Source organism: Lampris incognitus, chromosome 13, assembly GCF_029633865.1.
Source record: "Lampris incognitus isolate fLamInc1 chromosome 13, fLamInc1.hap2, whole genome shotgun sequence".
NCBI classification, from domain to species: Eukaryota; Metazoa; Chordata; class Actinopteri; order Lampriformes; family Lampridae; genus Lampris; species Lampris incognitus.
This window is the reverse complement of record NC_079223.1, coordinates 32,767,416-32,782,128: the sequence shown is the minus strand read 5'-3', so window position 1 is coordinate 32,782,128 and position 14,713 is coordinate 32,767,416. Positions and strand designations below refer to the sequence as shown.

The 14,713-nt window shown below is 42.8% G+C and overlaps 1 protein-coding gene across 2 annotated transcripts in view; it reads left to right on the top strand.

Annotated features, from left to right (window-relative positions):
* The window catches only part of vps8 (VPS8 subunit of CORVET complex), a 61,000-nt gene that overhangs the window by 33,734 nt on the left and 12,553 nt on the right, over nucleotides 1-14,713 (top strand). For both annotated transcript variants that reach the window (XM_056291347.1, XM_056291346.1), the window contains exons 31-37: nucleotides 700-784; nucleotides 940-1,038; nucleotides 6,485-6,574; nucleotides 8,830-8,876; nucleotides 9,057-9,201; nucleotides 13,462-13,551; nucleotides 13,745-13,927. In XM_056291347.1, the coding sequence (XP_056147322.1) occupies nucleotides 700-784; nucleotides 940-1,038; nucleotides 6,485-6,574; nucleotides 8,830-8,876; nucleotides 9,057-9,201; nucleotides 13,462-13,551; nucleotides 13,745-13,927 (739 nt within the window). The remainder of the gene's footprint in view (nucleotides 1-699; nucleotides 785-939; nucleotides 1,039-6,484; nucleotides 6,575-8,829; nucleotides 8,877-9,056; nucleotides 9,202-13,461; nucleotides 13,552-13,744; nucleotides 13,928-14,713) is intronic.

Genomic DNA, 14,713 nt, shown 5'->3' with positions numbered 1-14,713 from the left:
CTGGAGTTGGTCCCTGGGCGCTGCAGCTGCCCACTGCTCCTATACAATAGGATGGGTTGAATGCAGAGAACAAATTTGTTGTAAGAAAATATAATGACAAAATAAAGTGGCTTTCTTTCTTCTTTCTTTTAATGATGGGGAACAAAATATAGGGGAAAAAATCAATAAAATGTCTTCGACTAAAACTAAAAAGAGTTTATATTTGCCCTTTTGTATGGCTGTTAGAAATAGTTTCCTATATTAGAGCCGGTCCTCTGCTATTTTATTTGGTGCCACATAAACTAAAATGTTCTAACCATAACTTCTTTTAAATGGAAAACTGAGGGACTTACGAAGTACAAAATAAAGTAGTATATTATTTTTAGTGTATCTAGTGTTTATTGTTTCAGAAAAGCTCATTTCATTTTGATGACTGCTTGTTGCTGCCGTGCATGATAGTTGTGCACGCTGATGCTGATTAACATGTTGACATCTGTATCATGGATCATGTTAAAACCGCTCCATGCTCATTATGAGATGAATGTTCATTTAGTGTACTGATGCAGGGTAATAAATAATACATTACTGCTATTCTGTGGGCATTCTTTGTATTTCAAATACATCAGGCTCCATTTTACAGACAGTAACTTACAGTCTATATGTACTGTTTCCTCGCATACCATCACTCCATCTCACTCTCTTTCTCTCTCCCTCCTCTAGCTACCAAATCTGTGAGTTCCTCTATGAAAAGAAACATCTGTATGACCGAATCATCGACTGTTACCTCAGAGACCCTCTGAGGAAGGTAAAACACACACACATACACACAAAATGAAGAGATGGTTGTATTTGAGATTTCTCGATCTCCACATGGAAGTTGATCAGTGTCATATGTTTACAGGTGTGCACTTAAACAAATGTGTATTTACTTGTGCGTGTGCATGTGTGTGTTTGACTCAGGGGGAGGTTTTCAGTTACATCCACAATCTGCTCTCCATGCCTGGCTACAGCCCTGAGGAGAAACGCATGGTGTGGGACAAAACACTGCAACACACACAGGTCAGTGTGCACGTAGATTTATAGATTATTGACATGGGGCCACCACTGGACTCAGCTTTACAATAGTGCTTTATGCCCCAAATACAGAACCTGTAGTGTTTTTTTTTTTAAATAGAATGTTGTTGGTATTCAACAGAAACAAGACTTGTACATTTTGCCATCATATCAGTAACATTCACATGGGATTGGAGAAAAAATTAAATAAATAGAAGAGTACCATCTCAGAGGATCTCCCAGTTGACTGCCCCCTCCCTCACCTTGACAGTATACATAGACGCTTTCCCCCATATTGTCCTGCATAAAGATACATTATTAATTAGTGTATCCATATATAATAGTCACATCACCTTTAACATTTTACAGTAATACACAGTGGTGCATGAAGTACAATTAAGTTGAGTTAAAACACTAAAACAGCAGTATTTAAGCAACAAGATAGAAGAGGAAGACACTTATGAGTTTATTCTGGATGGTTATGGCCATTGTAGGGAGTATTGGCCCCTCAACACTAACTGAGTCAATTCCCCAGGTAAGTAGTCAAGCAAAGGAGACCACATTTAAGCAAAGGACCTCTCATTACCTCTCAGAACTGCACTGATTCTTTCATGAGGGAGGACCCTTAATATCTCCCTGTACTACAATGTGACATTAGATGGCTTATCCTTGGTCCAGTTAATCAGGTATATATTTTCTGGCCATAATAGTAATTTGTCACATAAAGTCACCCCCTTTGAGGGAAGGCCTGAGTCGCTCTTAACCTCTACCCGAAAGATGCTACTATGTTACTGAGAAATTGTGCCCCAAGATCTTTTAATTAATTTACATTGCCAAAATAATGATAATTTGTTTCAATCTCTCGTTGGCACTTTTTACATAGAGGCGGGGCCTGACTGGCCATCTTGTTTTGTATGTAAGGAGTAATATGTGGATGGTGTAGTATTTTACACCGTGTCTCTCAGTCTATTACATGTAAAGGTGGACCTAAACACTTCAGTGGCCCCCTGCCAATCATTCTCAATATACTCATTGTCAAGATCTCTCTCCCATATCCACGCAATGCTTGTGATATCACCTGGGCTGAGTGAGTATAGCAGTGCATAGAAGGTGGAAATAAAATGAGTGATACCTTTTCGGTCAGTAAGGAACATCTATGTCATTGTACATGACTGGGCCTGGAGGAGGTAAATTCTTAGATCTAATAAAATGGCAGCTCTGGAGGAAACCATAAAAGTGTTCGTTAGGGATACTGAATTGTGACTAGTTGTTGGAATTATGGTATATGTCTCCAATCATATGTGCCCCATTGTCATGCCACAAGTCAAAAATATTGGGAGGGAGGTCTGGGGGAAAATCCTGGTTCCTTATGAGAGGGGTCAGGAATGATGCACCACTTCCTCTACCCCAATGTGTACAGATTTTCTGCCACACATTGATTGTGTTGTATATATTCGGATTATTGTTGATATCCCTAGATAACTTCTTACTATCACCCATGACCAAGCTTCATAACGAGGAAGGCAGAGAGGGCCATGAATCCCAGACAATCAGAGAGATCTGGATAGTTCATAGCATAGCAGAAGCTCAGAAATGTATTTTGGCCCTAAACCATTCAGTGCTTTATAAACCAAGAGCAGAGTTTTAAAATCAATTCTTTGACGGATAGGAAGCCAATGTAAAGACCTCAGAACTGGAGTGATGTGATCCACTCGTTTGGTCTTAGTAAGGACTTGAGCAGCAGCGTTTTGAATCAGCTTCAGCTGTTTGATCAATTATTTAGAGAGACCTGTAAAGACGTCATTACAGTAGTTGAGCCGACTGAAGATAAATGCATGGACAAGTTTTTCCAAATCCTGCTGAGACATAAATCCTTTAATTCTTGATATATTCTTCAGGTGATAGTAGGCTTACTTTCTAATTATCTTAACCTAGTTATTGAAGTTCAGGTCTTAGTCCATGACTACACCAACATTACCGATTGTAGCTGAGTGCTGACTTTTAATCGTCCTCCCTTGGCTCCAAAGAAAATTACTTCAGTTTTATCTTTATTTAATTGAAGAAAATTTTGAAACATCCAATTGTTGATTTGTTCAATGGATTTAACTCAGCGCTTGTGTGGGATTATAGTCTCCCAGTGATATGGTTATGTAAATCTGTGTGTCGTCTGCATAATTATGGTAACATATTTTGTTGTTTTCCATAACCTGAACTAGTGGAAGCATATAGATGTTAAACAGAAGTGAACCCAGAATGGAGCCTTGGGGAACTCCACAGGTAATTTTTTTTTTGTCAGCTCAGATTTGTAATTACCTATAGACACAAAGTAGTCATTTTCCTTTAAGTAGGATTCAAACCAGTTTAGTGCTGTGCCATAAAGTCCCACCCAGTTTTCCAGTCGGTCTAGTTATATGTTGTGGTTGGCTGTGTCAAATGCAGCAGTGAGATCCAATAATACCAGGACTGAGATTCTGCCACTGTCTGTTTAAGCAGATCTCATTAAAGACCTTAACAAGAGCAGTCTCTAAGGGAGGTTATGGCTCCACGGACCTCCTCCTCAGTCACTGGTATGGTTAATTATTCCCTTTGTTCCTCTGACAGGGATGGGAAAGGCACGCTATTGAGAAACTTCTTTCTCCTCCCAGCAGAGGAATCATATTCAGATGAGTACAGTTTCTGATCAAACTGCCTCATCATCCTATTGATGTCCTTGGTTTTAATGTGCCTGACCAGATTGTCATCCAGTATTTGCCTCCATTCTGCCTCTTGCCAACCTCACTAAAAGTCAGCCAGGTTTGTTTCCTGACTCATAGAGCCTATGTTTAGTAAAGATAGTTGACTCTGCCTTTTTAGTTAACAACTGATTTAAGGCTGACGGTTTGCCTTAAATCAGGTTCTTGAAAGTGTATTTTTAAATTGTACCTCCAGCTGTTGTATTCTCTAGGTTGAGTTGCTCTTTAATAGCAGCCTTTTTCTGCGCTGTGGTGTATGATACTATAATACTCTCTCTAAGATGAGCTTTAGCTGTTTCCCATAGCAAAGATGAGCTGATGCCATGGGTCTTATTAGCAGCCATAAAACATTCTGCTGTATAGTAATATAGTCAATAAATGAAGGGATAGAGGGGTCAGTTTAAGGAGGGTTGATGCTCAAACTTACATGAGAGTGGTCAGAGCATAAGCATTTGCAAATTGAACACACCCTCATCCTATCAAAAACCATTTTGGATGAGGGGAAGAAATCAGTTCTTGAAAATATCTAATGGGGTTGGGAGAAGAAGGTGTAGTCTCTCCCCTGGGATTGTTTATTCGTCAAGGGTCAAGCAGCTCTAAGTCATTGCAGAACTTTTTCAGCCGGAGACTCTTCCATTAGACTTAGGTGGGGACTTGTCAACACTTGGGTCAGGCACACAGTTTAAGTTAACCCCAACACACAATATGGGGTGACTACTGATTAGACATGAGATAAAAGCTTAGGGGAAAAGACAGCTTCATATAAATTAGGGCCATATATGCAACCTATGAGTATCTGTTCCCCATAAAGATAACCTGAGACAAGGACATTGCCATCCCTAATGGTTGTGTCTAAGGTAAATGGGAGACTAAATTAGAGTAGAACCCCTGACCCACCCAGCTCCTTCTTAATTTCAAATACTCCAAGTCATTTAAGTGGGTTTCAGACAGTAAAGCTATCTGTTTTCTCCTTTTTCAGAAAAGCAAGGATCTTTTGACTTTTTATTACATTTTTAAATCCCTTATCATTAAGGGAGACTATTTTGAGATCACTCATAACAGGATAAAAAGAAGTTTGTGATTGATGTGATCTAGCAGGGAAAGCCTTGCAGCACAGCAGAGAGACTCGGTGTTTACCATCAGCAGATAGATAGATAACTCTGTGAAATACAATATGGATAGCTTCAAATGTATGAGGGCATGAATAAAAAATACTGACAGAACAACAGAAACAACCATCCCCAAACAAAGGAATCCCAGCTAACTCCCAACAAAAGTAACCCCAGCCCCCCCTCCACCCCGTCTCCCGATGAAAAATCCTATTTGGATGTTGTTAAACTTTTGCATGGCTGTAACTTTTTTTAAATTAAGTAAATAGTCACATGTAGCTTAATAGTAGGGGGAGCTCAGCGACAGTCGACTGCTTGGGGTGTAAGCATCTAGTGATCTCCCACGACCTGTAGTTTTATTCTTATTCCAGAAGATCATATGCGTTTGTGAAGCAGAGGGAATTGTTATCTCAGCCAGGCGGTAGCCTGGAGTGGATATTGGGCTAATCTCGCAAACTACTGGACCTATCAGCCAAAAAAAATTTGTGCACAGTTATGACTGTATGATAAAGAATCTGTCATGGTTGCAGTGATTTAAAACCTTTGAAAAAGGATTGTTCTCACTACTCACTATTGCCACCCCTTCTCTTCATTCACTCTCTAGCTCGGTCGACCAACGCTGCTTTATGTCACTGCCCAATCTGAGTCAACCATGCGCATGCAAGACTCACATCTATGATTGAGTCAGATCAGACAGTGACAGTGTCAAAACCAAAACATTATGTATTCGGGTATGAGTCTTGAATGTATACGAGAAGTCATATTTTGCAAACCAGTAAACCATATTTTGCAAACCATTGACTGCTGATCTCAGCACAGGAGAACTGGAGGAACACTGGATGAACCAAAAATAATTTGCCTTATTCACCTCGCCGCCACGTGGAAGTGCCATAGCCTCCGATGTTAAAACGCCGCTATAAAAATACAATTTCAAGAGTAGGATTAATCACAGTCCCTGCTGGAAATCATCTCAGTAACTACACTAAAATATTTCTCATGGCTGAGCTATATTTTCTTATCATTGTTTTATGAGTGGCTGCTCGGCTGATTGACTTTCATTCACCTTCATTCATTTTATATCATGAAAATCGAGATGGTTAAACACATTTGAAGTCTTTTAATAAGGACTTTGAGATAGCCTGATCTCTTTCATTTTATATTAAACATGGTCGCATTTGTGCAAGGGTCTGCCTAGGAGGCTGCACATCCACAGACTGAAAGGCAAAACGTTTTTATTAGGTAGATTTTTTTTAGCTTGAGTGCTGCATATTAAAAACTACTTTCTTTCCATATTTCCCATTCAATCAACTTGGGCACTGTGCAAAAGTCTTATAATGGCAGGAAAAACACTGGTGTATGCATGTGCGTGCGTGTGTGGGTGTGTATTTCCCTTCCCTCAGTAGGCAAAAAAAAAAGGGGTGGTTTGTCGCCAAGTTCGAACATCGGAGGAGGAGGGGAGATACATATGCCTGGCAGAGATCTGCAGTCTACTGAATGCACTCCTCTAGTTTTTATTTTGTTTTACAAGGTTTGTTCTGATAGATGTGAAGATGTAGAGCAGTACACATTGGACTGAATGGGATGGATTTTCTTTATGTCTCTATGTTTTAGGAGCTGGTGACCCTTGACCCCAGCAAGTCAGCTGACCTGGTGTCATTTCACTTTCATGAGGAGGTGCGGCCAATCATTTCCCAGCTCAGGGTAAGGTCATCTGGAAGTTTATGATTGTCAGTTTGTGGCCTAGCTTCCGCCCACAATACATTGCAGATGCTTTTGCTCTTGCTCTCCACTTTGCTCTTTGATTTTCCAAGTTTTCCTATTTTTTTTTCATTTTGTTACTTCTCCACAAGCAGTACTCAACCGTACAACTAGATTATTTGTAAAAGTGATGATGGTTTTCAAGAAGTTCTCAGATTTCATCTCTTTGAAGTGAAAAGACTATCTGTCTACAGCTGTGAGGCTGAAACACAATGAGTCCCACTGCCCTTGGGAACTAGACTAGCTTTTCTTTGTGGTTTTTCTTTGTGGAGATTGTTCTCTCTTTGGGTCATGGAATGTGAGGAATTAATGTGGGTAAAATGTCATTTGAGGCACTGGAATATATTAACTAGACTGGGGGGCGTCCGGGTAGCGTGGCGATCTATTCCATTGCCTGCCAACATGGGGATCACCGAATTTAGTCCCCGTGTTCCCTTCGGCTTGGTTGGGCGTCCCTACACACAATTAGCCATATCTGCAGGTGGGAAGCCAGATCTGGGTACCCGTGTTCCCTTCAGCTTAGTCGGGTGTCCCTACAGACAATTAGCCATATCTGCGTGTGGGAAGCCAGATCTGGGTATGTATCCTGGTTGCTGCACTAGCGTCTCCTCTGGCTGTTCAGGGGGAGGGGGAACTGGGGGGAATAGCATGATCCTCCCACACGCTACGTCCTCCCAGCGAAACTCCTCACTGTCAGGTGGAAAGAAGTGGCTGGCGACTCATGTATCGGAGGAAGCATGTGGTAGTCTGCAGCCCTCCCCGGATTGGCAGAGGGGTGGAGCAGCAACCGGGACAGCTCAGAAGAATGGGGTAATTGGCCGGATACAACTAGAGAGAAAAAGGGTGAATTTAAAAAAAAAAAAAACCTAAACTGAGGCTTCAAAAGACATCTGATGGAAAGACGTCTGAAGGTAGTGACATTCACTTAGGGATGAAGACCCACTGACAAATGAAATAATGAATAATGTCAGTTGAATGTCAGGAGACGACTTGACAGAAACAAGTTGAAGAAAGTTTTGACTACAGTAGGAGAGACCTGAAATAACAGCAAACAGTGATCCTATTTAGTGTATATTATGACAGTACAGTAACTCCAATAACCACATTAAGACAATTATAAAGTCAGCCTACTATCACCTGAAGAATATATCGAGACTTAAAGGATTTATGTCTCAGCAGGATTTAGAAAAACTTGCCCATGCATTGAATCTTCTGTCGACTCGACTACTGTAACGACATCTTGACAGGTCTCTAAATAATCGATCAAACAACTGCAGCCGATTTAGAACGCTACTGCTCGAGTCCTTACTATGACCATATAAGTGGATCACATTACTCCAGTTCTGAGGTCTTTACATTGGCTTCCTCTCCGTCAAAGAATTGATTTTAAAGTACTGTTCTTGGTTTATAAAGGACTGAATGGTTTAGGGCCAAAATACATTTCTGAGCGTCTGCTATGCTATGAATCATCCAGACCTCTCAGATCATCGGGGACAGGTCTGGTTTCTGTCCCCAGAGTCAAAACTAAACATGGAGAGGCAGCTTTCCGTATTTATGCACCATATATCTGGAACAAATTCCCTGAAAACTGCAGGTCTGCTGCAACTCTCAGTTCTTTTAAGTCAAGGCTGAAGACTCCTGTTTGGTGCTGCCTTTTATTAAATCAAATTTGAAGCTTTTGATTATCCTTTTACACTGTACTGTAACTTTTACTCTCTTTTTATGTTTTTAAATGTATTTTTCTTGCCTTATGTTGCTTTTACATTTTGTCTTAATGCCTTTTAAGTAAATCACCTTGAATTGCCTTGTCACTGAAATGTGCTATACAAATAAATTTGCCTTGCCTTGCTTATCTTTAGATATATGAAGTTATCTATAGTGCTCTCATTTTAGATAGATTGATTGATGGATGGATAGATCAATGGATTGATTGACTGATGGGTGGATGGATGATTATTTTGGTATATCTAGTAGGACAGATGGGAATTTAGCCATCTTCCCACAGGAACACCATCCACTTCATTCCTCTTTTCTTTATCTTCCTTCCACTCTGTCAGTAAAACGCATAATTTATCTTCATCATCAGCATCATCATCAACATTGTCATCATCATTGTCACCACCACCACCACCATCTTCTCCCTATCTATTACTCACAGCTCCTTTTCTCTATCTCCATTCTCTCCTCTCTCTCTTTAGGATGATGAGCTACTTTTCCAGTTTCTTGGGTGTCTCCTGGAGCCAAGGTACTTACTGTGTGTGTGTGTGTGTGTGTGTGTGTGTGTGTGTGTGTGTGTGTGTGTGTGTTTGTCTCTTTAAGATCAAGACATATCTTTAATAAATTATGATCTAAATCACTGGGGAAGATAGACGTGCACACCTCCATAATCTCATCAGACTCTCTCTTCTTCCTCTCCTCCCTCTAGGGAAGGAGATCATGCGGGGACTGCCCTGACTCTTGATCCCGATCTCCATGAGCTGCAGGTGGGGTTAATCTGCCGCTTTGCCCCCCAGGAGCTCCTCTCCTTCCTCCACACATCCCAGCACTACAGACTGGAGGAGGCCATCCAGGTACTGACTGTGTGTGTGTGTGTGTGTGTGTGTGTGTGTGTGTGTGTGTGTGTGGGTGTGTGTGTGTGTGTGTGTGCGTGCGTGCGTGGGTGGTTGCGTGCGTGCGTGCGCCTGCATGCAGGGGTCCTCCGGGGGCTGTACCACTGCCCGCTGCCTTGTGGGAAGTCTCTTGAGACAAAGGCTAGGGGAGCACTCCCTGAGAGAAAAGCAATGTGTTTGGCAGCACACATTAGGCTGTTTGTCGACAGTCTGGAGTTTCTGACAGCCTCTGCGGGCATGATGGGTGACTGGTCATCCTGGGTATAAGCCCTTGCCACCAGGATCAACCCGTCATGGCAAAGACACTCTCTGTGATCATCTAAAAATCTCCTTGCATAGGTCTCCACCTCTGACCTTGGTGTACATTATCTGGCCTTACATCCGGTTGAAGTCTGGTAGCATTGGAATGTCTAGTGACGGGAGCAGGGTAGAAAGTCCTAGGAGCTCCTAGCCAGAGTCCTGCACATCAGCGGGATGGGGTATATGGTCGCTAGCAGCTGGGATTAAGTGGCAGCTGCTTTTGGTAGTGCCCTGTGTGGCTGAGCAGCCCTATTTAGGGACTACACTGCACCCCAATTGGGGAAGGCCCTAGAAAAGGTAGCATAAAAATTGTTCCGTCAATCAACTTCCTTGGTAGGTTACCGCACCTACTGGGAATTTCATCCTGTAGTAAAAAAAGAAAATGATTCCTTTCAAATTGGCAACATGGAATGTTAGGACTCTCTTTGATAATGATGGCAACAGACCACATTGAAGGACCACACTGATTGCTGAGGAACTAAAACACTACAACGTGGACATTGCTGCTCTCAGCAAAACCAGGCTCCTGGGTGAAGGCTCCCTGAGAGAGGAAGGAGGTGGATACACCTTTTTCTGAAGAGGCTATCCCCCTGGTGGACAACATCAGCATGGTGTTGGACTGGCAATCAAGAACGGTGTTCTACCCAGCCTCATTGAAACACCCACTCGACTAAGTGAGAGGCTAATGAGCCTTCTTATCCCCCTAGCAAAGGTGCATATAGCACCAACGCTACCATCTGACAATGGTGTGAAGGACAGTTTTTACCAGCAACTAAATGAGGCTCTTCATCGTATCCCAAAAAAGGACAAGATCCTTCTTCTGGGAAACTTTAATACTAAGGTAGGAAAGCACAATGGTATATGGAGTGGAGTATTGGGTAGGCATGGGGATGGTAAGGTTAAAGCAGGTTAAAGCAGTCAGGTTAATTCAAATGGTCTGAGGCTGCTAACACTTTGTGCAGAGCATGACCTCACCATTATGAACCCACTCTTTCAGCAGAAGACCAAATACAAAACCTCCTGGATGCACCCCACGATCTAAACACTGGCACCTGATTGATTATATCATAACAGGATGTATTGACACTAGTAATGTCTGACCTGGGCCATGAAAGGTGCAGAATACTGGACAGATCACTGCCTGATCATGACCAAACTCCACATCAAAGTGCGCCCCCCACAGCATCTCAAGAAACCCGTAAGAAAGCAATTGAACTGTGCTAAATTTAAGTCAACCCCAGCATGGAATGAGTGCCTTTGCTCTGTAGGCACGATGGCACTAGAGTTTGAGGCCATTCTGAGTTTTGACAGTTCTATAGATCAGAAATGGACCTTCTTAACCGCATTGCTACATCAAGCTTCAGTCGACTCTATAGGCTGCAGAGCCAGAAAGCATCAAGACTGGTTCGATGAGAACGCTGACACCATCACATCCCTGCTGGAAACCATGCATAGGGCACACAGGGCTACTCTCAACTGTCCTGCATCCTCCATCTTTCGGCAGCAGTGGCAGACAGCACATAAGGAGGTACAAACAACCTTGCGCACTCTGCAAAATACATGGTGGATGAGTGTACAACTTCTACAACTATATCAAGACTATATATGGCCCTAGGAACTGCTCTATCACATCCTTAAAATCAGCAGACGGACTGTCAACCCTGAAAGACCAAAAGCAGATCCTGGCAACTGAACGTTTTAAGGCCCTACTTAACCAGCACTCGCCAACAACCAATCCATCCCGGAAGAGCTGCCAATTTGTCCACCCATCCCACACCTTTATCACTTGCCAATTTTTCAAGAAGTACTTGCAGCCATCAGCTCCCTGAAGAACAATAAGTCCCTTGGCAGTGATGGTATCTCAGCAGAACTCTTAACAAAAGGAGGATACTTGTTCACCATAATAATCTATCAGTATATCAGGCAGGTCTGGAACCAGGAGAGTGTCCCTCAACAATGGATACTAAAATTGTCACCCTGTACAAAAACAGGGGTGACAAGTCCATCTGCAGCAATAGCCCATCTGCAGCAACAGTTGTGGCATATCCCTGCTAGCTGTTGCAGGCAAGGTCCTATCAAAGGTCATACTATGCAGGATGGTGAAGCATTTGACAGAACATCTGCTACCACAGTCACAGTGCAGTGTCAGGAAGAACAGGAGTACTGTGGATATTGTTTTCATATTAAGAAACAAACGACATGAAGACCTTTTCATGGCTTTTGTCAATCTCGCCAAAGCTTCTGACACTGTGAATCAAGAGCTACTTTGGAAAATCCTAAGAAAGTTTAGCTGTCTGAGCAAATTTGTGAACATTCTGTCACAGTTCCACCATGGGATGGTGGCATGGGTGGCCGTAAGAGGACAGGAATCGACAGCCTTTAATGTATGCACTGGAGTGAGGTAGGGGTGTGTGCTGGCACCTGTACTCTTCAACATTTTCCTGCTATGTATCACAAAGCTTTTTCATAAAGATCTGGAAGGCAGTTGTGGGATCCATATAGACCTTAGGCTAGATGGAAACCTCTTCAACATTCGAAGGTTCCAGGCAACTACCAAGTTGTCAGCAATGCAGGTCCTTGAGCTGCAGTACGCTGATGACTGCGGTCTTGTAACTCACACACCAGAAGACCTGCAAACCATCCTTGCTGCAGTTGTAAATGCCTACAGCAGGCTGAGTCTATCAGTCAACACCACCAAGACTGAGGTGGTATGCCAATGGAGGTCCAGCCCTCTTTCCATTATGCCTGTCTTCATTATAGAACACCAACCACTCTTGGTTGTTCCACATTTCAAATATCTGGGCAGCATACTTTTCTGAGGCCTGCAACACTGATCACAAAATCCACAGTAGAATCAAACAAGCCTCTGTAGCCTTCAGCAAACTCTGACGTCAGGTCTTCCAAAACAAACACCTCCACCTGCACACCAAAATTGCCATTTACAAAGCTATCTGCATCACAACTCTCCTATACAGCTGTGAAGCCTGGGTCACATACAGCTGCCACCTAAGGTTGCTGGAGCGGTTCCACATAAGGTGTCTGCAGCAAATCATGGTGATCGCATGGCATGACCACGTTCCCCATGCAGAGATTCTTGCTAGGACAAACTGCAAGAGCATAGAAGCCATGGTCACTGAACACCAACTGCGCTGGCTTGGGCATGTCATCAGGATGCCTCAAGAATGCCTGCCACGTCAAGTCCTGTATGGACAGCTTCATCTGGGCTGCTGGGCCGCAGGTGGTCAGAAGAAGCAAAACGAAGACCAGCCAAAAACTTTGCTGAAGAAATCTTTTATCGACCCCTTGGGACTGGAGCAAGCTGCCATCAATCGTTCCAACTGGCGGGATATCTACCACAGATGTATAGAACAGCTGGAAATGGAGAAGAATGTGAAAAAAAAACAACAGAAAAAAAACTAAGGAGACACACAACCATGCCTGCCCCCACTAACTCAGACTTCATATACCCAATGTGCAATAAAACTCGTGGATCAAGAATTGGACTCTACAGTTATCAAAGAACACACCGTTAACAAGGAGGGATGTCATCATCGGACTCAATGTACTACCAGCAAGCAAGCAATTGTGTGTGTGTGTGTGTATGTATGTATATATTAATACAGGAGGTTAATGATATTTTCTGAATTTGATTCATCATTGTGTATCACTCGGCCCTGTGATGGCCTGGCAGCCTGTCCAGGGTATCTCCCCTCCTGCCGTGTGTGTGTGTGTGTGTGTGTGTGTGTGTGTGTGTGTGTGTGAAGGTTAATCCATGTTAAAATGAGGTAGGCGACTTGAGAAAAAGTCTTAAAGAAAAGTTTACATTTAAAAGGATCCCTTTTTAATAGGGGGTCAAGAGTTGATCTCTCTTTCTCTTTCTCAGTTGTTTCAGATGTCTTACTGTGTGTTTTTTTTTTTTAGATAACTCAACAGTTTGACCATTCTGAGGCTACAGCCTTTTTACTGGAGAGGAAAGGAGATGCACAGGGAGCATTCACTGTCCTGCTCAAGGTAGCTACATTATAACACACGCACGCACACACACACACACACACACGCACATGCACAGACACCCACACATACTGCACACATGCATGACCCACATACCTACAAACACCTCACAAAGACATAAACATACATACTACACACACACACCATGTTCATTGCTCACAGTCAACACTGTTGTCTCTCGGTCCTCCTGGAGACGCTGAAGGAGAAGCTGACCTTGCTCACCTCTGAGAGCGACGAAGAGTGTGAAGGAGATGATGAAGGAAAATTGCGAGAGGAGGAGGGAGAGTCTTCACTGAGGAAGGTAGTAACTTCACTGGATGACATCATCGCCTTATGTCATCGCAGCTCTCAGAACCTTGACCAGCAACAGAGAGAGGTAGGAGCCTGGAGAGAGAGAGTGTGTGTGTGTGTGTGTGTGTGTGTGTGTGTGTGTGTGTGTGTGTGTGTGTGTGTGTGTGTGTAAACAGTCATTGCCCATCTTCAATATTATTTCATATTTTTTTATATTATTCAATGTCATTTGATAAGCAACAGCAAATACACAGATCACTGCTATGGTACCCTGTGGTGCGCTCTCTCGCTCTCTCTCTCTTTCACCAATTCACTATATTGGCATGACAAAAAAAATACCTTTAGGGCGTCCGGGTAGCGTAGCGGCCTATTCCCTTGCCTACCAACACGGGGATCTCCGGTTCGAATCCCCGTGGTACCTCTGCAGTGTTTCCCACACATAGACTTTACTTGGGCGGGCTCCCCAGGTATCTTCATGGCTGCCAAAGTACAAACCCCAATTCCAATGAAGTTGGGACGTTTGTAAAACGTGAATAAAAACAGAATATAATGATTTCCAAATCCTTTTTGACCTATATTCAATTGAATACACCACAAAGACAATATATTTAATGTTCAAACTGATAAACTTTATTGTTTTTTGCAAATATTAACTCATTTTGAATTTGATGCCTGCAACACGTTCCAAAAAAAGCTGGGGCAGGGGCAACAAAAGACTGAGAAAGTTGAGGAATGCTCAAAAAACACCTGTTTGGAACATTCCACAGGTGAACAGGTTAACTGGAAACAGGTGAGTGTCATGACTGGGTATAAAAGGAGCATCCCTGAAAGGCTCAGTCATTCACAAGCAAGGATGGGGCGAGGTTCATCA